This window comes from Pelobates fuscus, chromosome 2 (assembly GCF_036172605.1).
Source record: "Pelobates fuscus isolate aPelFus1 chromosome 2, aPelFus1.pri, whole genome shotgun sequence".
Taxonomy (NCBI): domain Eukaryota; kingdom Metazoa; phylum Chordata; class Amphibia; order Anura; family Pelobatidae; genus Pelobates; species Pelobates fuscus.
The window spans coordinates 139,099,420-139,124,498 of record NC_086318.1 but is presented as its reverse complement, the minus strand read 5'-3'; the positions used below and the strand labels follow the sequence as shown (position 1 = coordinate 139,124,498).

The following is a 25,079-nucleotide window of genomic DNA, read 5'->3' as shown; positions in this document are numbered from 1 at the left end:
GAGGTGTGTGTAACGCATAGTCCATTTAGCCACTGTCAAAAGCGAGAGGACTTGCCAGTAAATTAATTTTTTTTTTTTTTTGTCAATCTTTCTTTTTATTGAGGCATAATATTGCATGGGTACAGAATAAGGATGGGGAGACAATAAAACGACATGCAGTTATCATAATTCACGATACATCATCTCCGAGCATTGTCAGCCTCATTTTATATGAATAATGTGTATTAAGGCCTGCGTATAACTGTATTGTTAGGTAGTTAACATAAAAATGATGCTGCTCTTGGAGCCTAATGAGTGATGTAGATATAATCATGTTATTTGTCGCGGTAAGTTAATGCAATTGGATTATTTAAGAGTTGCGTGTTTAGGGGTATACTACATTGGTATGTCTCAACTGTGTGTGAGCATAAAGAGTGTACAGCATACTGAGTAAGCCTTAGGTAGTGGTTCTCTTGTAGGCAGCATGAGAGTGTGTGTTCGCCGTATCAATGTTAGGCTGAGTGCAATATGAGGTTGCACCCCTGTATTCTCTGGTCACCTGCTATTGGACCTGAGGCTAAATAGCAATTTAATACGAAGCAACTTTGTGGATATATTGCGTAGGTTTTAGAATTGTGCACATTTTTGTATATTTTTCATTGTGAACCTTAACATGTAAAAACAAGTATGTGACCAAAATGCAATTATAGAGTAATTCAACAGGCTGTTATCCACCCCATGGCGCACTCAGCACCGTGTACTGGTTTGCTGCGATTGCCTGGACTTCAAAAGAAAAATCATAACAAACTTATTTACATTAAAAATATGAAAAGATGTGTTAGCTAAGGTATTAGGTAGAGTCATTGGATACCGGGCATCCCTCGAGTTTGTAAGTAAGTCTGAAAAACTATCGGGTGCGGATAGCTGAAGAGACTGAGTCCGCCCGTGTGGGTAGAGAGTCACGTAACAGTAATAAAAAATAAAAATAAGGAAAATAAGAATAGACTATTTCCGTGATGCAACATCATCACTGGAGAAGTTCTCCTCTGCTACCTGTGTAGAGTCCTATGCGGACGGTCGACAGGGGAAGTATGGTATGCCCGAAAGTGGGTCCAATCTTGCTGAGCCCAAGTTCATGTAGTGGCTGTCGCATAAGAGTTTGCAGTGGGTCGTCGGGGGACAAACTCCGGTGCAGCGGCTGCGTTCCTCCCCAATGGGCGCGTGGGTCCGGTCTTGCTTGTCACTGTGGCGGGTGCAGTCGTGGGTAGGTTCAGTAGTTCTAGTGCCTCCGTGGCCTCCTGCATGGTATGGACTGTGTGAGAGTTGCCTTCTCGGTCAAACTGAAGGGTGCGTCCTGGTCCCCAGCGGTACCGGACTTGGTGTAGTCTCAGGAGGGACGTAAATGGGCCCAGGGATCTCCTCCACGCCAATGTCCCCCCCGAGAGATCAGCAAAGAAGGAAAGTGTCATACCCTCAAAGGTAAGTGTTGGTTGGCCTTTAACAGCTGCCAAGATTGCCTGCTTGTCACTGATGGACTGGAACCGTATTATGAGGTCTCTTGTGGCGGTAGTTGGAGCTCTCGCAGACTTTGGCAGGCGGAATATGCCATCAAGGGTGATCGCTTTGGCTGACTTCGGGGTCACTAGCGTGGTGAAAAGCCTCCTTGCCAGGTGTGGTAGTTCCGCCTCTGGGATGGAGTCCAGGACTCCCCTAAGTTTTAGGTTGTTGCGGCGAAGTTTATTCTCCTGGGAGGCCAGTTGTTGCTCGTGGAGCAGGGTTTGCTGCTGTAGGCTATGTATTGCCGCTTGTAGTTCAGCAATCTGTGTAGTGTGAGTATTAACGGTGCCCTCCACAGCTCCCAGCCTGGTTGTCATGAGTTTAAGATCCCCTCTAAGCAGGGCCACATCCGCTGCTATCTTTCTGTGGTGGTCTGCCATGAGTTCCCCTATAGCCTCCATTGTCACTGGGGTGGGGGCTTTCATGGGTGGCTGTGTCTGTATCAGCGTTTGTAACTGTGTGGTCTTAGGCCGTGGGGGGTCCCCCTCCTCTCCTTCAGAGGTATCATCGGAAAAATCGGAGCATCCGCCATGCATGGCTGCCACGTGCGCTTCGGTTGCGGCCTGTGCTTGCCTCCACAGAGCACCGATATCCATGCTCTGTCGGGGTTTTTCGGCTTTCACCTTTTTAGTTTTTCGACCCATTGAGGTTGTTGTGTGGGTCTCGATGGGTATCTGGAGCGGTGTTGTGAGCTGTTTGCTCGTTGTATAAGGGGTTCGGTGGCTCAATTGTCGGGAGCTCCGCTACCATGCGACCGTCCGCTTTGCCCGCTAAGCTCCGCCCCCAGTAAATTAAATTTTAAACCATTTGTGCGTGTGATTTAGACTTTGCTAAATTTCCCAGTGCAAAGCATGTTCTATTATCCACTTGGCAAAGATTGCAACACAGTGCCCTCTACTGGACTTATTTGCAAGCACTACTGGGTTGGAGATCCTATTAATGTTGTGGTTCTTAACCTCAGAGTTAGGACCCACAAATTGTCCCTTTGATTTTTTAGTACAGTCCCACTGGAAGAAAGAGGCAGATTATATTCATCAGGCCCGAGACAATAATATGTGGTTTACTGTAGTAACATTAGTTTCTTTCAAAATAATGGAGACCCTTGTGATCAATGGAAGAGTCTAATTATTATTATTACTATTTTTACCATTCATAATCACCATATTGCAAAGCACTTTAGATAAATCATTACAAATGTTAACAATGGTGCTATTCAAATTGAGGTGTTGTGCAATTTTTATTTTTCTATTTTTTAATAGAAAGAATAGTACATTTTTAAAAAAAAAATGGATTGCTAAGCTAATAGTATAGTTGAGGAATGGGGTTGCCAAACTAAAACTATGTATACAATTTGTGTACTTGATAAAAAATGTTAATGGTGTTAAAGGACGTTGGGAAATTATAGTGTGTCAGCCAGTATCTTTTGTGGTGGGATTTTTCTCAGAGCCACTTAACAGTTCTTTTCAATTTAACATTAACTTTACTGATAAATATCAAATGAATACATACCTGGTTTAAAATACTATTTACAACAGTGTAAAGGAACCCAACTCCAGCCACCCCTACGAGACACAGCAGGAACAGGTAGGCATCTCTGTAAAGCTTGAAGTCAGTTGGCTTTGGATAAAGTATCGAACGAATAAGCTGTCCCTTAGATGTGCTGAATCCTAAAATGTAATAAATAAATACATTGTTTAAAAAATGAATATCTATATACAGTTATTACTGGAAATATTTGGACACTTGCATAAGTTTTGCTACTTCAGCTGTTTAGCAAAATAAATTCAAGTTACAGTTAAATAATGAATAAGGGCTTAAAATTCAGTCGCCTAGCTTTAATTTGAGGATATCCACATCCAAATTAGAGGAAGGGTTTAGGAATTACAGCTCTTTAATATGTAGCCCCCTCTTTTTCAAGGGTCCAAAAGGAATTCAATAATTGATGCAAAGCTGTTTTATGGACAGGTGTGGGCTATTCCCTTGTTACCTCTTCATCAATTAAGCATATTTCAGTGATGCCACTTCTTATGTGCTTAAAAGATTACTTTTGTTATTCTTATTTACTGTTGTGTTCACAAAAATGTTTTGGTGTATACACCTTTTAAAATATGATATATGCAATAGTATAAAAATGTTTTTTTTTTAATATATGAACAGTATAATGATAAAAATGGTACACTCACACTTTCCAGAACTATGTAACCTAGCTCTGGTATAGATGGATTGTGGGTTCAAAAAGGCGACCTCTTCCTTTCATTGAAGTGGTCTGGGTGCAGTGCCCCTATTGAACTTAGTGCTGGAAGTTGAAATATTGCAGTTTTAGAGAAACTGCAATCTTTACATTGCAGCACTAAGTCTGCCTCCAGTGGCTGTCTACCAGACAGTCATTGGAGACGCTTCCTTGATATGAACAGGGTTTTGGTCCAGTAAATGAGGCTGGACATCCTCGTGCTCTGCATGAGGACATCTAGTGTTAGCTATTTCCCCACAGGAAAGCATTGATTCATTCATGCGCATTAGCACCCCCTCGTCCGTAACATCGGAGGAGGCAGAGCCTGGAATCAGGTAAATAAATAAAGGGCTTTTAACGCTTTATTCCCGGTGACATTGTATTTCTGACATTATAGTATCCCTTTAATTTAATTTGTCCAATTACATTTGAGCCCCTGAATTAAGGCATTAATTAACAAGGTATTTGCCTGGGCATTTGGGGACGGCGTTTTTTGCTGCCCCCGGCAAATGCCTTGTTTGCCTCGCGGTAGATACATGCCTGATGTGAGGTCCGGATGAGTTGAACAAAAATATTGTTTGAGTGGGGACTGTTAAAGTGAGAATTCTGTGGGAAAAGCAAGACTGGTGTGTGTATTTGTGTTTAGCAATGTATGAACTATATTCTTGTTCTATGCCCACTCTGTTCAGCTTTTTGCAGACTGTGTAAAACGTTTATGTTGACATGCATTTTTCAGATCCATTAACAAAAAGACACTAACAATTGAATTCAAGTATTTTTAACTACAGTTTGAAATTGTTTGGGTGATGCAGCAAAGTTCAGTGATACTGTTTTGCTTTTGCTATTTAAAAACAAATATATTAAAATAAAATAAAAAAATTTAAAAAAAAAAATGTTCCTTACCTGTCCGAACAATTATGGCTTTGACAGGTTCACCAGCATAAAATCGTGTCTGGATGACATGTGTCCCACAAAATAAAGTGTGTCGTTTGTGAACTTCAGTGCTGTAAATCTCATCGTCTACCCCTCGAGAATCCATTGTGGGAATTGGCAAATTAGTCTTTGTTACCGGGACACTTTCACCTACAATAATAGTAAAAATGGCATCAACATCCCAAGAATTATATCTTTGCTAATAGGACAAATTAAAATACAACTAGTGTAACATCACATTTTAATAGTGCTGATGTCACACATGTGTGTCATGGAGACATGTTATACAAAACACACACGTGTGTATATATATATATATATATATATATATATATATATATATATATATATATATATATATATATACACACACACACACACACATATACATATATATATATATATATATATATATATATACATATATACACATACATATATACACACACATAGTAAGTTTGGCACTCTACCTATTATATATTAAAAAATAAAAATAAAAGGATTCTGCCAGGGTGCAGACCCGCGATATATATAGCAATCAAATAAAGGTGCACTCCTGGACTATTAATTTATTTTACAAAAAAAAAAAAAAAAAGGAATGATCTTGAGAAAGACCTGAATAGGTCAAAACGTCGATTGTTCCTTTATTTTATTTTTTTTTTATTCATTTTTTTTTTTAAATAATTAATAGCACGATATTAAGCCCAGGAGTTCACCTTTATTTAATTTATATATATATATATATATATATATATATATATATATATATATATATTTATTTATTTTTTATTCTGGCACAGTAATGGTTAAATCTGCACTGCAGAACATTATTTGGCATACAAACAGCAATTGCAGTTCTAGGAAAACTAATAACTAATAACCAGGTCAAACTATTTAACCCCTTAAGGACACATGACATGTCATGATTCCCTTTTATTCCAGACGTTTGGTCCTTAAGGGGTTAAACTCCTATTACTGGCCTATAAGATATTTTTAACTGCTAGCTTGCATTTTTACAGCCACACTGGAACTTCGCCTTTAAATATAATGAAGTGTTTACCTTACCTGTTAACATGCTCTCATTTACAATGCAGGTTCCACTGATCAGGACAGCATCACACGGCATAATGGTCCCATTGGGTGGTATCACCATAAGGTCTCCAGGTACTAGATCAGTAGACAGTATCTCTTCGGCCTCTGAGTAAGACACAGTCAAGAAAGGCTATTATTCTAGGTGTGCAAGGGAGGCATGCAAGGGAGAAGCTCTGTATGTAAGGACTCGACAAATCCCATTAACTGTAGTGGTCATGGTGACTATAGTGTCCCTTTAAGAATAATTGTGTGGAAGTTTTTTTTTTTGTTGTTGTTTTTTTAATAAAGCTTTGTTAGTTTAAAAAAAAATCGGTCTCCTAATTTTTTTAGCTGGCTCCTAGATTCAAAGAAAATGTGTCAAGCCTTGCTGTATGCACAGAATTGATTCTCTGCAGCCGAGAGCTGCTTAAGACATATGTGTGGGGGTAGGTAGGAGGTGTGTATATTGTCCCAGCACACAGGTGCAAATATATCTGTATGTGCTGGGTTTCAAGCTTACACGCTGCACATATGGATTCCCAACACCATGACCATGTCTAAAAGCAGAAGTGCTCATAGTAACCCTTTAAGTTGAAAAATGTTTGGTGCTTGGCGTATCCCTTTAATGTGAAAGATGACAGAGGGAATGAAGTACCATGTTGGTTTGATATACACCTGATAAGGTAGAAGTGTAATATCTGCATAATGAATGCAGCTGTAGCTAGGGCAGGACATGGGTACTGGGAAGTGTTCTAGTTTCTGTCACATCACAGACAGTGGCAACAGATTCAGGATACCATAACAGTACAATGGCCTATCCCTTTAATTCGTATGAATTAAGTAGACCTGACCACTTCATCCACACAAATGAAGATGATCAGTAATCTGTAAACAGAGCTGCACAATCTGCATAGTTCAATTTTATCACATGGTTTCTAATGGCTGATATGTAATGTTGAAAACCCCATTACTGAACAATGGACATTGTTTACAGCAATATCATGTGAGCAAGTGGAAACTCCAACAATACAAACTTCTTCTGTATAGCCAAACTGCCAGCAGCAAAAAAATATATGTAAAAATAAAACCCACACAAATGGAACTGGAAATATGTGAACATGTTAACACAGTTTTTATATTTGCCTGATACATTTCTATACAAAGTCGTGTACCATATGTACATAAAGGTCATAAACATTTAATATAATTTAAACAGTAGCTCTTGATCCACCTAAGTCAGGCAACAATCCAGACATGGTTATTAATGTCATCAGATGCTGAAAGTCATTAAAACATAACGTTATTTACCTTTGTTCCCTCTGCACACAGAAACCCGAACAATACTGTGAGCTGCAACCATGTCATGTAACATTATATATTGCTGGAGTAACAAAGAAAAATGTGTCAGTAAAGTTTGTCCAACAACATGACCGTTTTCTTGATTTACACACATCTTACAATCGCTATGGAGACACTACATGGAAAATCAAACCAGCAAATGTAAACATCAAACAATGCTTTAACTGGTTCTTGAATGTACTTCTAACTTTGGCAGTCAATAAACTAGTAAATGTAAATACCCCATAAGCCTTATTTCCCAATACATCTCTTCACATTCCCCTAAATCCCATGATGCTTTGCCAGTCTTTAAAATGACAGAGCATCATGAAAATTGCAGTTCACAAGCATCTAAAGATTTTTAAGGTGCTCCTGCTTTAGACTCTGAGATTTTGCTTTAAGATGTACTTCATCATTCAATGTATGTGTTACTCCTACAGCACATAACTAATTTTATAGCAGTACAAAAGCAGGATTCACCTCATTGGTATACAGTAGTCTATTCATGCAGCATCCTTTTTCATGTATTAAGTTAGTCAGTTAATATACCTGCATACACTCACTGGGATTCCATTCAGGACAGTCCATCCCACAACTGAATTCAATATAGCAGATAACCAGAAACTCCCAGATAAAATACTTCTTTTACTCGTGTTTTAAAAGCAGCAGCATTTATCTTGCCTCTTGTGGCATTGGCCGCAGCACTTTCACAACAACATCTACGCATTTTTGTTGAACAAGAACTCTTGAAATCTTTTTTGTAAACAAAACTTTTATATGTCCCCACTGCTGTGAAATAAATACTGCTTCTTAATATACTTAAATGAGAAGTGTTTTATCTGGGAGCACCTGATTTCCTACTATACACAAGTTATTTGTTCTATATAAAGAACAAGAACAATACAGAATGTATAAAGGAGAACTATGACAGTGGATTTGGATTTTTAACTAATTTTTAACTTAACTTGGGTCATCAGGCTAATCTGCCATAAAAATAAACAATCATTTTTTTCCCCCCCAATATGTAATGTTCCAATCACATTGTTGACGTGCTGGAAGGGAAATAATTCAAAAAGGCAAAGCATAATCTGATTGGCTACTAAAAAGCTCACTACAGAAGCCCAAACTTACACTAAATAGTCCCAATTTAAGGTGCATAATTGTCCAGATGACTCGAGTGCTCATTAAAGTCGTCTATTTAGTTCACTTAAAATAGTCTTATGTACACATCATTATTTTTAACAGATGAGTGAAACTTCAGGAAAACGCGCTACTGACATTTTCTAGAATATCTTCATTTTTACAGTAAAATTAATACATATAATTGTGATATACGGACAGATAAAGATAACTAATAACAACAACAGTGTTTTCCCCAGACTCTTACCTTTTTAATTGTGTACAGAGAACTGATAATGGATATAACTGACATTAACACGATCGCTGATGCATAGTAGTAATATTCATCTGTGCACCATAAAATAACACTGAACAGTTGAAAAATGTAAAAAGGATTGAGAACCTGGAAACAAAACAGCAAATATTAAAGGCTGATCATGTACTCATATTGTATTTTTCATGAATCCCAAATGGGAATATGTAGGAGTGTGCATACTAAAATGCTGCAGCAAAATCTAAAATAATAAAAAAACGTTTACCACTTCTCTAAAACTGCTATGTTTACAGCTGCAGGGTTAAAACCTGGGGGGCCTGGCACCCAGACCACTTCATTGAGCTTAAGTGGTCTGGGTGACTATAGTGGTCCTTTAATATTAAAATACACTTAGAATAATAGTTTATGTGTGTGTGTATGTGCATATAAAAGTACTTGGATCATATACATATACACACATATATATATATTTATTATTCAAGTACTTTAATTTACTTTATAAAACTTTTTTTGAACGTTTACTAACTTATAAAACTTTTTTACAGGCAGCAGGGGGACAGCCTGAGAGCTCAGACAGTCCCGCTGCTGGCACTGCATGAGCCGGCTATTCCGGCCATGTGATCGTAAGGACCCCGCGATCACATGGCCCTGGAGGGCCGGATCGTGCGAAAGGGGGCTGCCTGGGCTCCCCCCGATAGCGACTGCCGACGTGGGATCGGCGGGGACCGGTAAGTCCCCTGGACGACGAGGATGTTCTATGCCGCCCTCTGGCATTTAGAACCGCCCAAAAAAGGGCAGCATAAAACGCCCGCCATACTTAACGGGTTAATCATTCATTGACTCAATTGAGGTGTCCACCACTGATCTCTAGTTGCTGTTTGATTATATTTCTAATAATTCTTTGCCAACCAATGCTGGTTGTTGAGTCCCAAAAAGAGTAGGAAGTCAAGGTTGGAAACCTTACATCTAGACTAATTGTTTCATAAATCTAATTTTATTCTATAGTAATGTATTTCTTTACTGCTATCTTTATACCTTGTGTTTTGCCTGTACCTTAAATGGACACTATAGTCACCAAAACAACGTTAGCTTAATGAAGCAGTAATGGTCTATAGATCATGCCGCTACAGTCTCATTACTCAATTCTCTGGCATTTAGGAGTCAAATCCCTTTGTTTATGCAGCGCTAGTCACACCTCCCTGCATGTGACTTGCACACCCTTTCTAAACATTTCCTATATAGAGAATCATCTAATGTTTACACTCCCTTTATTGCAAATGCTGTTTAATTTAGAATTTCTTAATTCTTGCTCTGTGAACAGAGCAGGCTGTGTGAGTAATTATCAGGGGAGGTATGGCTAGGGCTGCATAAAAAGAAAAAAAAGTGTTTTAACTCATAAATGGCAGAGAATTGAGCAGTGAAACTTCAGGGGCATAATCTATACACCAAAACTGCTTCATTAAGCTAAAGTTGTTTTGGTGACAATAGTGTCCCTTTAATCTTCTTGGGCTACAAGCGGATATTCCTCAATAATGTAGTCATTCATATTCTGATCAAGGCTGAGCAGAGCATTATTGGTGTTATATTATTTAATATATATAATATTAGTTAATCTATATAGGTTGTAATACCACAAGTTCCCTGGTGCCAGCCCACTATGTAGAGTTAATCCATTATTAAGTGACCAGGGCCCCCCACGCATCTGCTTTCTGGCCCTTCTTCACAGAGGTTGCTGAAGTGAAAGTTCCTCTTCACGTTAGAAAAAACTATTTTGCCCAACTTTGGACAGAATTCATTGGCTGAAGAGCATCAGATGACACTTTCAGCCAATGAATTCCATTTAAACAGAACCAATATGGCCACTGACTCCACACTGTTCTGGGAGCCACCCAAAGCAGTCTCATTGTATAAGCGGTTTGAATTTTTTGTATTTGCAAACCTAATAAATACAGGCATTTAATTCTACACATTCATCCAATTTATGGCTAGGTCTTATTTTTTATTTCAACTCTCTGTCAATTACCATTATTCCACTTACCTCCTTAATCAGAAGCTTGAAAACGGAAGGCACTTTAACAGCGATGTCATTTATTCCATAAAATAGCTTTCTAAATAAAAAAAGAAAATCACTCGAATCTAGTTCTAAATACAAATCATTAAATGTTACATTATAATGATATTTTTTATGAAAAAAATATATTTATTAACTAAAAGTATGGTGTTCCACTAATACTTAGTACAGAGTGAACAAACATTTAAAACATGACAAAGTAATGGTTGGTTTATGGTTATTTCTAAAAGATTTTTAAACACAAAAATTATTATTGTGTTGAACTATAATAAGTATAAAAAGTCCAATCCTATAGATGTGTTCTTATGATGAAACATACATGGTTCATGCATTTTAAGCTATGCTAACTTAAAGTGTTTCACAAAATCTTGAATAATTTGGGTAATTTACTGGCATTATTAATAATGCACTCATATCGCTATTGCACTCATATCGTAAATTAACTTTTACACTACAGGCCACATTTAGCAGCCATTCAGCTGATTTCATTAACCTGCTAGTTTTATTTTCTATATTTTTGTTTCCCACCTCCATTGCACATTAGATGGGAAAGGGGGAAGTGCTACAGTCCCCACACTCATGCTGGTGAAGCGATAGTAAAGAGCCAGGATGCTAAGAGGAGGGAGACAGCCTCCATTTCTTGCTGCCCTCCTCTTAATAATGGATTCGGTAAGGGAGTCAGCATTTGTTTTATTTTTAATATAGCTCAGGGACAATCTGGAGTTGGGTTCTGACTTCTGAGGGTGCTTCATTTTGAGAAAGTCTTTCAAATATTTGTCTGCCAACTGCTTTGAATGATCAATCAAAAATATTTTTAATTATTTTTTATTTTTTTTAAACAGACACACACACACACACACTCCATAACAACAACAACCTACAAACCAGGCAAACAAATATATATATATATATATATATATATATATATATATATATATATATATATATATATATATATATATATATATAAGATCAATCACAGACTGGGAATGCTTGAGTATCACATAATCAATCCTGGGTTTTCTGAAAGGTATATTAGTCATTATGAAGAAAAGCATATGGTTATACAGATGTCCTTTTGTGCAATGCAGAATTAAAAGGACACTATAGGCACCAGACCACTTCATCTCATTGAAGTGGTCTGGGTGCAGCGTCCATGTCACCTTAACAATGCAGTTTTAGATAACTAAAAGTGTCCCTTTAAGCTTGTATAGAAAAATAGCATGGCCTTGTAACTTGAGCAGCAATAAACCTTCTGATAACTGCAGAACTCCATGGTCAGCAAGATAAGATTAAAGGATTAACTCCATTCAGCCTGAGAGAAAGCACAGATATAAAGAATGCAATCCAAAGTGTTAACATGCCATTAGATTTACCTGTAATCATGTACTTCGTGACTTAATCCTTTGCTGTGTACACTGTGTATGTCAGAGCACGGAACACCCTCATCCAGACCGCTAGAAAGGGTAGAGAATGAATGCATACATGGGTGAGAAATTGGCAATGATTGGCACTAACCATCCATCAGCCCCTGCACAATGCCTTTATAGCCAAAGCACAACAATGGTTTAAACTGCAGACACAGTTTTGAATAAAAGATGTAATGGGTATAATAGCTATTTTTCTACTTTAACTTCATGCCTCTCTAACAGCCTGGGGTTAAACCGAGAATTTTGAGTGTTATAGTCCAACAGCTGAGAGGTGAATGTCAGCTGTAATAACGCTGCCAATTCCTTTAGGAATGCTAGTGTGCTTATTAAACAGAGATCTATATGTTTTATAGAAAACACATTTAAATATATGAACAAAAGGAGCAATAAAATGATGATATAAAGTAAATCATTATGATAAAGCATGTTTTAACATGCAAATTGAGTTTGTTAAAATTTATACAGTGGTGGAAATAGCATGAAAAGACACTCAATCTGCACAAGTGCTCAAGAAAGGGCTTGTGTCCCCAATGAAACAATAAATAAAAACTGTGCCACACTGTCTCTAAACTTCTGTAGAGACACACTGGATATCGCACTAAATAACCCAGGTGCTCTGAAGCCAGGGCTGGCCAGGCCCCCCTTCCAAGATATGCAGAATAAATAACGTTTCAGTCACTCCGGGACAACAGAAATAGCAGCTTTATTGGGGCAAAAGCAGCAACGTTTCGACCCTACCAGGTCTTGATGAGCTTGATAAAGACCCGGTACGGTCAAACTATTGCTGCTATTTCTATTATCTCAGAGTACCTGAAACGTTATTTATTCTGCGTATCTGTAAACGTATGGACGTTTTGGTATGTACAGGGTCTTCTTTAAGCTTCGCAATGTTTGACATAAATTGATTATATGTGTAGAAACACTGCCAGGTCCACTTTGTTGGATGATGAAATAAACTTCACTCACTGAAAAACTGTGTTGCCCAGTCTTCATTTATTATGTACAAATGTCTATAGTTTTACAGTTCAATTGATAAACCTGACTGATGGTTCTCCCAGTTTCCTTCCTCTACCAGGTGAGCTGAAAGTATATTAACAATATGTTCAGCATTTCAGGTCATCTAGCAGGAGGCCAACATCAGTAGGAAGCTGCATTAACAACTGAAGTCCAGGATGATTTACTATTTAAGAACAACCCTGCCTTCAAAAAGGAAGGAGCTACTCCACTAAGTATATGCATATGTGGGACACTCTCAATAAAAAATGCATTTTGGAAAGAAATAACAACGTATAGACAGAGGAAAAACAAGAGAGCACATATGATAAAAGGTTAATAAATAAAACATTTATTTTTTAACCTACATGATCCATACAAGACCAGCACAGCTGCCCTGTAGAGATCACTGGATGCCCGATTACACTTTTGACAGAGCTCAAGTGCATCCATGGATCTAGATATTATTATCAAATTTAATGGCACTCTTTATCAACATCAAAAGTATGAAAGGTTTAGCTGACCTTAATAACAACCTGTGACTATGACAGAGCCCTACAATCTGGGCTATTTCTTGGGCAATTAAATCAGTCACCACTATTTCAACAACGTCATGGCTTGATGCCAAAAGAACAGTTGAGAGATGATCATATGAAACAAGTTGCAGACTAGTAAAACTTTGGTTTTTTTTTAATTCGGAGCTTACTAGTGTTTACACTCCTACTACCAACAGGGCAACTTTAAACGTACTTGCTTCAGACCAGTGGATTTATATTAATTTCAATAATACACTTCTACTAAAATCACTGTAAACAATCTAAAACATAAAAAACTGCACATATACGGTATGTTTAATAGGTAATACATATATAGACCCCAATAAAATAGCATTAATGGTTTATGAGAGTACAGAGAAGGTCAGAAAATTCTTACTGGGTTACATATCTAGAGCGGTGATCAGTGAGCGCAAACAGTCCTTTCAACAAAAATAAGTAACTCATAAATAAATAAGGCATCCTTCCAACACCACTAGAAAAACGAATTTCAAAACAGAACTGAGAAAATGTATATATACTATGTTAAAATAGATGGAATAAACTAAGCAAAAAAGAAGAGACTAAGGCTAATCAAAACAATAAATAAATCAAAATCAAGTGGAGATAATGTAACCATGCATTAATTAGGCTCAAAATCAATCATGTAAATGGCACACTGACAGAATCAGGGAATTGATATATATATATTTTCTGCCTTAAAATCCACAGCATTTAAACAAAAATAAATAAGGAGAATCTGTAATCAGACACTTACTTCCAGAAAATAAATGCTTGGCGAAAATCATTCCAGAAGTAAGTCACACTATGATGCACAAAATAACGGACCTGCAAAGAAAAAAGGTCAGATGTAGTTGGACTTACAAACCGTATAATCACTTGGAAGGAAGAAGGATCAATAAGGGCAGGCTATCTAATTTGCAATGGGAATAATAAGCAGAGTCACATTTCTTCGCCTTTCTCTGTGCAGATGGCACCACATAACACGAAGCAGAAAGTCTTCCTCCCATTTAATTGTTTATTATCTGTGACACCTGGCAGCTCTCCAGTGAAGCCAGTCAGTGGTTCCACTCAGAAGCATATGCAAAGGGATTTTCCTGCAAGTCGCCCTTTCAGATTAACAGAGATGTGCCAAAAGCAGCATTGTGTGCGCATAGTGTGTTCTGCGATCAATGAGGGCATAATATTGTACGCTCTTACTGCAGCACATGACACAGTTCATCATAGCCATTACTTTCTCACAAAGCTAAAAATGGAACTGTGCAATAACTGGGTAGTGGAAGTAATAAACAGAGAGTAGCCTGTCTTGGCTCCTAATTTTATGTTTACTGAAAATAATATTTCATTTTTTTTTTTATATTTGGCACAGTGGTTCTTTATTTTTAAATGAGTGAAATTTTGCGGTCTGTCTGAAGGACATAGGTTGAATTCACAAGCACAGTGCCCGATAAAATATAGAAATCTAGATGCTAATTATCATATTGGTTGGGCAAGCTGCCTGACAGATAGTTGAAAAAAATATAGTAATATACAGAAAGTCAAGACACTTAGAAAGTGATTGAATGTACTTTTATTCCATTCCACCACAGGAAAACATTTTGGCTCAGCAGGGTCTTTCTCAAGCCTGACTTGAGAAATAAATGTAAGAAAAGATGGCCCAGAAAGAGACAGTAGTAAAAAAAAAAATAAAAAAAAATAAAGAAAAAACGCCAATTTAAGAGTAGAAATATCACTCTAAAGATAAGTTAAAAGAAACACTTCAAGGCCGCTGTAGCGTTTATAGTGCCTTGGCACTCTCCCAGAGTAAATAGTGAAATAGTTTAAGAATGGATTAACAATCTACCTTGGTATCACTGGATGACCGCCACCGCCATCTCCTGCTACAGGAAGATACAATCACTGAGCTAATCCTGCCTGTGCTTATTCTCTGAGACAGCTAAACTGACATTCTCAGCCGATGAGTATATCCCTGCAAAGTCGGGTATACCAAAATGGCGCAAACTGGAAGCTCCTCACAGGAGCTTCCAACATCAGGAAAAGAGACAAGTCACCTGGCAGGCATAGGTAATTTGTCAAACCATTCTCAATTTGAATGCATACTCAGGGAGGGTACCAGGACACCCCTGGCACCATAACCTCTACTGTAAAATCTACTACAAATGTTTTTCCTGTTGATCACTCTTCCTAGTTACAAAGTAGATGTATATATATATATATATATATATATATATATATTTATATATTTATATTCTAAAAGTCCTCGGCACTCACCCCTTCCATTTTTATAAGCCTCAATGCAACCAGCGTACTAGATATATTCAATAAGCAAGGAGGTGCACTCGTAGGTCTTAACCCAAGTGATATTTATTCAATAGTATTAATTCAAGTATAAAGTCACGATCAACGTTTCCACACACAATATGAATTCCAATTGTCAGAAAACATCTGTTTGCGGTAACAGAACAATTCCCTGTTGCATGCATCCACTCGCTCCCACACACCTTCATTTATCTATTATTACCTATTAGAGGTCACAGCTCATAGTGAGACACACCTAATTTTTCAAATTCATTTCAGCTTTCCAAAACACAAAATCTGCACGCATCTCACACACCTAAAAAAAAAACCTTGCTTTACAAGATGTATTACTGAAAGAACGAATATCAAATAAAAGTAAGCAACTTTGTTATCAAATAACGTACAGAATAAATTGTACTCCAAATAACATGACACAGAGTCAAATTCAGCATGAACAATTCCCTTTAATAACTCTCCAGACATACAACCTCAACCCGATACACACATAAATACTTTTAATGGCACTGACTTTACTAATATAAGCATCGAACCTTCTACAAAAACACGCACTCAGAGTGTAAACATTGCCAGCATAGAAAAGAAAAACAAATGAACTGTGTGGTTTTAGGTGACCTAAAATGTTAAATTCACTTTCAATTTAATTCCAAATGTCCCACTTTAGCGAATAGCACTTAAAGGGACACTATAGGCACCCAGACCACTTCATCTCATTGAAGTCATCTGTTGTTTATTTCTAAGAAAACCTTTCATGTTAGCTAATATAGAAAGCATTCCTGATTAATAACCTGTGCACAGGATGAAGCAACTGTCCATGTCAGTAAGAGTGTTATGGAGATGTGAGCTTTTAGTAGGATGCATATTTTATCTTACTTAAGACTGTATAGAGAAACAAAGTGAATGATTACAATATTAATGATATCTACTGTACCTCAAGTAGTGGGGCTTCAGTATTGTTTATAGGATAGTCTTCAGTGTGCTCCGAGGGAGTCTCTGGAAGGTGCCCCGCGTGACCATTCATGAGCTTACTTGTCATAGATTCAGGTGTCTGGAATGGGTCTATTCCAGGACACATACGGAGGCGGACTTTTGCACAAAACCATTGTCTGAATTCATCCTGGGAAACAAAAAAAACAGTAAAAGAAACATCAAAGTTAATTACAAAGAAATTCTGTAAACCGATTAACAAGTTAATATACCAAACCTAGGTATTGCTCATTACAGAGCAAGTTCTGTATAGTTAAAAAAAAATATATACAGTATAGGGTGCCAAATTCACAAATGTGTAAATATAAATCACCAAAAATAAGTAGCACAATAACAAATATTCCTTGATGTGCAAACGGGCGTTTCAGCCACAAGAGGGCTTAGTCCCCATCCAGTGTGCAGCTGCCAATTGTACCTCAGGATATCAGCAGTACCGACCAGTCTATAAAGAAAGTAGTAAATCCTGGATACAGTCCGGTTATAATCCTATAGGCAATCTTATCAGGGGCATTTGTTAGGCCCGACGCATTTCGTCCTGACTTTTTCAAAGGCTAGGTTCCTTCTTGTAATCCGGCAATTAAATACAGCACTTTGCGTGTCTCTCTGGCGCACGGACGTATTCGCACAACAGGACAGAATGCGATGCCCAGCGTTATCACGTCTAATTATCCCTCTGCGCACGTGCTTGAAAACGCAAAAAAACTTCATTGATAATATACACAAGTAGACACAGGTTCCGAACAGATACTATTAAATCTTGCAGAACAATATGCAATAGTGGTTTATTAACCCCTTAAGGACGACGGGCGTACTATGCCGTCCCTGGAGGCCCGGTCCTAAACACAGGTGGGCAGCATAGTACGTCCACGCCGTCCTTCCCACTTATCTGATCGCTGCCGTTCTCCGCTGGAGATTGTGATTGGGGGACTTACCAGGCATCCCAGGGAGTCCCACTACAGCTGATCCGGAAGTCCCAGGCCATGTGATCGCGATGACATCGCGATCACATGGACGGAACAGCCAGCCACAGCAGAGCCTGCAATAAAAAAATCACCACCTATCCTTCAACATTTCGACCCTTCATGGTGGTGATGTTTTTAAAATACAATTGGAAAGCCAAGAGAGTGCTCCTGTTGTTACTTTGTTTATATACCCTGATTGGAAGCACCCAGGTAAAGTTTCTGTATTTTACACTTTTTGGGGTTGAGTGCTAGAGCCTGGACATAGATATATATATACACACACACACACACACACACTATGTTTCTAAGTTTATTTTAATATTATATATATATATATATATATATATATATATATAATTATATATTAAAATAAAAATACACTTAGAATGATATTAATATCAAATATAACTTACATTGCCATAATACAGACCAGGACTATAATGCGCCCGGCAGTCCTGTTGGGGGCTGGCAGGAAGCGTTTTACTTACCTTTCCTGCAGCTCCTGTCCGCTCCCTTCTCTCACCTCTGGTCCGGTCAGCTCCCTTCTCCTCCACTGTAATTCTCGCGAGAGCCGTGGGGTCAGAGTGTTGCCACGGGTTACCGTGGCAACGCTCCGCGCGGCCGCAAGACTTGCAGTGGAGGAGAAGGGAGATGACCAGACCGGAGGTGAGAGAAGGGAGCTGACAGGAGCAGCAGGAAAGGTAAGTAAACGCTTCCTGCCAGTCCCCCTCCTACACAGCCCATCCACTGGACCACCAGGGAATGAGAGAAACCCTCCCTGGCCAGCTAACAAGCAGGGAGGGGGGACGAAAAAAAATTAAATAACAATAAAATAAGAAAAATTAAATCATATTAAAATAAAAAAATATTAATAATATATATAAAAAAAAAAATAATTAAAAAAAATTATAAAAATGCCCACCCCCCCACCAAGGCTTTGCATCACATACACACACTGCACTCATACACACACGCATACACACACACAGTATTCATACAAACACACTGCATTATATACACACACACTGCATTCATTATATACACACACTGTAAATAAATATTCAATTAATATAATTTTTGGGGGATCTAATTTTATTTAGAAATTTACCAGTAGTTGCTGCATTTCCCACCCTAGTCTTATACTCGAGTCAATAAGTTTTCCCAGTGTTTTGGGGTAAAATTAGGGGTCTCGACTTATATTCAGGTCGACTTATACTCGAGTATATACGGTAGTTATATTTTTATACATATATATAATATAAAATAAATAAAAAAATAAGTAAAAAAAAAAAATTAAAACTAATTATAAAAAATATATATACATGCATACGGTAATTTCATTCTAACTGTATTTTGATAATATATATATATGTATCAAAATACGCTTAGAACACACACATATATATGTGTGTGTGTGTGTGTGTTCTAAGCGTATTTTTATACATATATATATTATCAAAATACAGTTAGAATGAAATTATGCATGTATATATATTTTTTATAATTATTTTTAATTCTTTTTACTTATTTTTGTATTTATTTTATATATATATATATATATATATATATATATATATATATATATACACACATATATATTTATATATATATATATATATATATATATATATATATATACACACACACACAGTACAATACGAGATGCACTCTGGAGGTCTTCAACTAATAAATTGTTGTTTATTCCAGATGGGTATATACATATGAAAATAAGTTACAAAAAAGTTATACACACACACACACACACACACATATATATATATATATATATATATATATATATATAATATATATATATGTAATATATATATATATATATATAATATATATATATATATATATATATATATATTTAAATTTTACGTATATATTTCTGTTATACATTTACTTAATTAAGTAATTTTATTAATTACGACTTGAGGGACCTGACTGACAACCCAGGCATAAAGTCCACAGAATTTGGTTAGCAACCCTATATTTAACCCTGTAACTTTCCAAGATACCAGAAAACCTGTATATTGGGGGTACTGTTTTCTTCAGGAGACTTTGCTGAACACAAATACTAGTGTTTCAAAACAGTAAAACGTATCACAACAATGATATAATCAGTGAAAGGGCCATTTTTACAATTTTCACACACAAACAGCACTTTCACGGACGATATCATTGTTGTGATACGTTTTATTGTTTTGAAACAATAATATTTCTGTTCAGCGAAGTCTCACGAGTATAACAGCAACCCCCATGTACAGGTTTTATGGTGTTTTCAAAAGGTCACAGAGTCAAATACAAGGCTTGCATTTCTGGGTTTTTTACATTGAAATTAGCCAGATTGGTTATGTTACCTTTGAGACTGTATGGTAGCCTAGGAATGAGAATTACCCCCATGATGGCATACCATTTACAAAAGTAGACAACCCAAGGTATTACAAATGGGGTATGTCCAGTCTTTTTTAGAAGCCACTTAGTCACAAACACTGGGCAAAATTAGCGTTTAAATTAGTTTTTTTGCAATTTTTACACACAAACAAATACGAACGGTAAGTTTGGCCAGTGTTTGTTTGCGAATAAGTGGTGTGAGCGTAAAAGTGGCATTGTGGTTGATGGAAGATACATCAGGCCTGATTTGCTAAACTGCAACCTGAGAATTTTCAGTTAAATGCCCCAGGGAAGATGTTAGTGTTTGCAATCTACATTGCTGAGGTTCTGCAAAACATGGTATGGGTCCCTGGGGCGGAGTATTTGGAGAGTAGGGTGGGCCAATGCTCCAACAGCACTAGTTGCTGTGTAACAAACCACAATTTAGATCTGACTTAAGAGTTACCTAAATTGACACTCACCTGTAGCTAGTCAATTAGTAGACAGGCCTATAAATGAAGAGGGCAGCCTGCTGCAGAGTGAGGGAGGAAAAGACAGCTAGGAGAGTGAATGAAACTGTGTTCATTGCAAAGACATTTCTTTTGTTTGGAAAATTGGTAAGTGGGAAAGCCACCCAATTGCAGATAGCAATTTCCTGTCTAGTAAGAGCTCAAGCAAGAGCAAGGGATTTTGTTTGTTTTTGTTATTATTTAAAGCACCTGTTTTCTTATTGAATAAAAAAAAAGGAAAACCGAGCTGACTGTGTCCTGGACTTTATATACCCTAGAAGGCGGTGGTTACTGCAAGATCTGTGACAACCCTACCTGTAAAAGAGGTGGTTTGTTACAGTGGCTACTAGAAAAGACTGCACATACCCCATTTATAATACCTTGGGTTGTCTACTTTTGCAAATGGTATGCTATCATGGGGGTAATTCTCATTTCTGGGCTACCATTTGGTCTCAAAGGCACCATAACCAGTCTGGCAAATTTCAATGTGTATAAACTGAAAAATGTAACATGCTATATTTGACCCTGTAACTTTCCAAAACAACATAAAGCTATACATGGAGGTGGGTACTGTTTTACTCATGAGATATCACGGAATACAAATATGTGTACTTTATTGCAGTAACAGCAAACAGTATTATGACATCATTCACAGTTTAAATGCCATACAGAACTAAAAAAAAATGAAATTTCTTAATTTTTAAATATTTTATTCATATTAAATTAGGTTTTATATACTAATAGTTTATATGCAATTAAAGCCCATTTTCTCCTGAACAAAATGATGTATAGTAAGTGTGGGTGCATTTAACATGAAAGAGGTAAATTATGGTTGAACAGACATAGTGCAAATTCAAAGTTTTGTTTACGTTTTGTTCTGAACTTGTACAACTGCCTCAGTCCTTAACCCCTTAAGGACCAAACTTCTGGAATAAAGGGGAATCATGACATGTCACGTGTCCTTAAGGGGTTATGGTGTTAAACACATAAAAACATAGAAGGTATGATTGGACCCACAAACATTGATTGTATGTAAATAGATGTAAATAATCAATACTCAATATAAAAAAATCTAATGAGGAGTGCTAATAAAATTATAAATAGAATGAATCCAATTGAATGCAAGGGATCATTTATGGGTATTAAATCTGTTTAATAACATATATATGCATATACATACAAACATACATATACACACACACATACACCTATGAAAATTCATATATCGAAAAATATTGGAGGGAAGATTAAAAATAAAAACAGTGACCCTATACAGACTCAAACACAGACACAAGGGTCAATATGTTACATAAAAGAAGGGCAAATATTCCAAAATGAAAAAAACAGATAATAAAAGTATCTTATAGCTATAGAATTATGGGCAAACTTATAATTTATCTAGAAGCAAGCATTCAGTAAGGATAGCTGCACACAACCCATCTTAAAAAAAAAAACAACAACTATATTTAAGAATTGATAATGAAAAAAAAGGAGAATATGAATGAAAATAGGAAAAAATGAATAAAAAGAGAAATATATAATATTGTATTATCCAAAAAGAATAAAAAGTTAGACCAACACACAATTAATGTATACTGTTTAGAAATATGTGTGAATCACACAATAGATATGTACTGTTTAAAATGCTGTGAAATCACAAATGGGCTTAATCATTAAAAACTAGTGTATCCAGATCTTTATTTAGACCCATGGGCACTGTGGTTTTCAATCTGTGGATCCATTCTGTCTCTCTCATCGCCAATGCTTTTTCTGTATCCACAATGTCTTGGTACACTGTGTTTTAAATTCTTTCGTTTGATACCACTAAAATGTTCTAAAAATATGATGTGTAATCTCCTAATGGTGCGGCCAACATACGGTATCCCACATTTGCACTGTAAAAAATATGACATTTTTTGTTTGACAATTTATAAAATGTCTAATCTTAAAATTTTCATTAGTAATCGTGCTCTTAAATCCATCTGAAACTTTTGATTCATGAACCCAGCGGCCAGAAAAAGGAGTGGGATTTTACACACACACAAGCTCCACAGCAGTGACTAAGCCGCTGAAACAGTGTCCTCTGGAGAATATAGCATTGGCAGACTTACATCTGTATTACTGATGCTGCAAAAATGATATCTGTTAAAACGTATTACCTTGACGTATGCAATCAATTTTAATACAGACTAAAAGCCTAATGTGGCAACATTAGGTGGACGGTAGAATGTATGTTTAAACATGCGTTTTATGCTTTATATACAAAAGTAAAGACGTAAAAACATCCAATGAGATATGTGTTTTATTAAAATAGAACTCTGTGTCCCTTACTTGCAAGAACTCGTCTCTCTGTAAAATACATTTATTGATTTCTCCAATAGATTCAAACTGATTGTTTTAAAAAACAGTTCTGAACAGTTATAATGGTCATAACACAGACTCGGGTTTATCAAAGCATTGCAGTGTCTCTGTATAAATAAGCATTTATGAAGGTTGAGTAGATTAGAATTGTAAACTCTCCTACATTAAGAAATATTACCACATTCATAATATCCATATAAAATTTGGCACAAGTTAATCCCATGCTCAATATACACATGACTTTACAAAAAAAATAAAAAAAAATATGATTAGGATAATGTATTATTATAACTAATGTTTCACATTGGGTAAATTATTAATCTAAATAATAATAACTTGTTTTAAAACTGTGACGGAATATCTTATATTAGTCACGCAATATTTAGATCAACGTAAGAATTGCCCCCTGGGAGTTGATTGTTTTTCAGGACCGTTATCAGAAACATGGTTAAGTCATACAGGAGTGAATGAATGGGGCTGCCTGCCAATATGGAGAAATCCCTTGATGCCAGAAGAAATCAATACATCAATCAATCACTGTAGGAATACCATGGCGATACCAACCCCAGGATTAATAAACTAATTTACTCTAGTAGCAATCAATACTACAATGCTGGCCAGTACTATTCATGTACATCTAGAGAGAATGTGAAACTTAAAGCTTTCTTATGTGTTATATTTCCTAAATTCTCACATGGTATATATATATATATATATATATATATATATATATATATATATATATACACACACAAGGTTGATTTTGATGCTCAGCATTCCATTGTTTAGAGTCAGACTAACAGATTGAAATTAGTGGCATCCCAGAGGCCCATATAAAAGTCGCTGTATGCCTACCTTCACCAATATAACCAGGGAAATTGTAACCGTGGAATGTAATTTTAGATTTTACTTCCAACTCTTCCGTTGGTATGCTATTTCAGAGAGTAGACAAAAACCAGCATGTCTCTCACTGCAGGCCTCTGGATAATAGCGTACACTTATTCCCATAGAGGGATATGCCTTAACAATGGAAAAAGAATGCAGTTAAAACTCAATTCATTTTGTAAGGGGATGTTCGGTGGGATAGACATACACCTCCCTACATATACTACATGTAGTTACACAGCTACCTGGTGTACTTACAGTTGTTCTCAGCAGCACAACGTCACAGTTCTTCAATGGCGCTCGAGAGCATGTTGCCTTCACGCGCCACTTCGGCATCCAGTACAGGAGGAGAAGGAGGAAGCCACACGTACAAAACACGCCTACCGCTACTAAAGCTAGCTTCCAACGGCACAGATTGTAACCGTGAATTTCCTGCACAGCAAAAAAAAAACAAACAGTATTTAATCCTCAGAATCTTTTATCATCTCCGCATACAACGTAATTACACAGAAATAATTTTTGCAGCTGTACAGGCCGTTTTCATAAAATAAAAAAACATTTGTTCATAAACTGGAGGGATATCATATAATTGCGTTATATACTTTACGATAACTTTTTCATTGATTTTTGCTTACAGCATATTAATTCTATATACTGCAGAGTAGGGCTTCAACATGAAGACATGATGTGTTCAGGAAAACATGGTGGATTTAGTAACCCTGACACTGGGTCACATGATGCAGGAATTAATAAAGGATCAATTTCCAATTACAGAGACTTTCTTTAAGTCTTTAAATGTAATTTTTGATAGGACAACGGTGTGTTTTTATTTGTAATTAACCAAGGGATCTGCTTAATGTTTCTCTTTTCCCATTCTGCAATTCCTTTTATTGGAGATGCAGACCATTTAAAGGAAAGTAGATTCAGCCTAATTTCTAATTACTTCTAAAGTACAGGATTTCCTTTTCATTAGTCTGCGATGGATTTATTGAAGTGAAAAGAAAACAAAACACAAGACCGAGCCCCTTTGAACTTGGCTAATTTTGGATTTATACACTGAAAATTCACACAGAGTAATTTATTTCTAAAGTGGGAATATCCTGCTAGTTATTTTTACCTACACGTGCACACATC

The 25,079-nt window shown here is 36.7% G+C and overlaps 1 protein-coding gene across 1 annotated transcript in view; it reads right to left on the bottom strand.

The window, feature by feature from the left end:
- Positions 1-25,079, bottom strand: part of ATP13A3 (ATPase 13A3) — a 116,294-nt gene that overhangs the window by 41,292 nt on the left and 49,923 nt on the right. Inside the window, exons 3-12 of the mRNA XM_063442765.1 lie at positions 24,204-24,377; positions 16,797-16,982; positions 14,307-14,377; positions 11,949-12,029; positions 10,540-10,609; positions 8,496-8,630; positions 7,079-7,151; positions 5,765-5,896; positions 4,670-4,849; positions 3,046-3,203 (exon numbers count right to left, since the gene is read on the bottom strand). Of these exons, the coding sequence (XP_063298835.1) occupies positions 3,046-3,203; positions 4,670-4,849; positions 5,765-5,896; positions 7,079-7,151; positions 8,496-8,630; positions 10,540-10,609; positions 11,949-12,029; positions 14,307-14,377; positions 16,797-16,982; positions 24,204-24,377 (1,260 nt within the window). The remainder of the gene's footprint in view (positions 1-3,045; positions 3,204-4,669; positions 4,850-5,764; positions 5,897-7,078; positions 7,152-8,495; positions 8,631-10,539; positions 10,610-11,948; positions 12,030-14,306; positions 14,378-16,796; positions 16,983-24,203; positions 24,378-25,079) is intronic.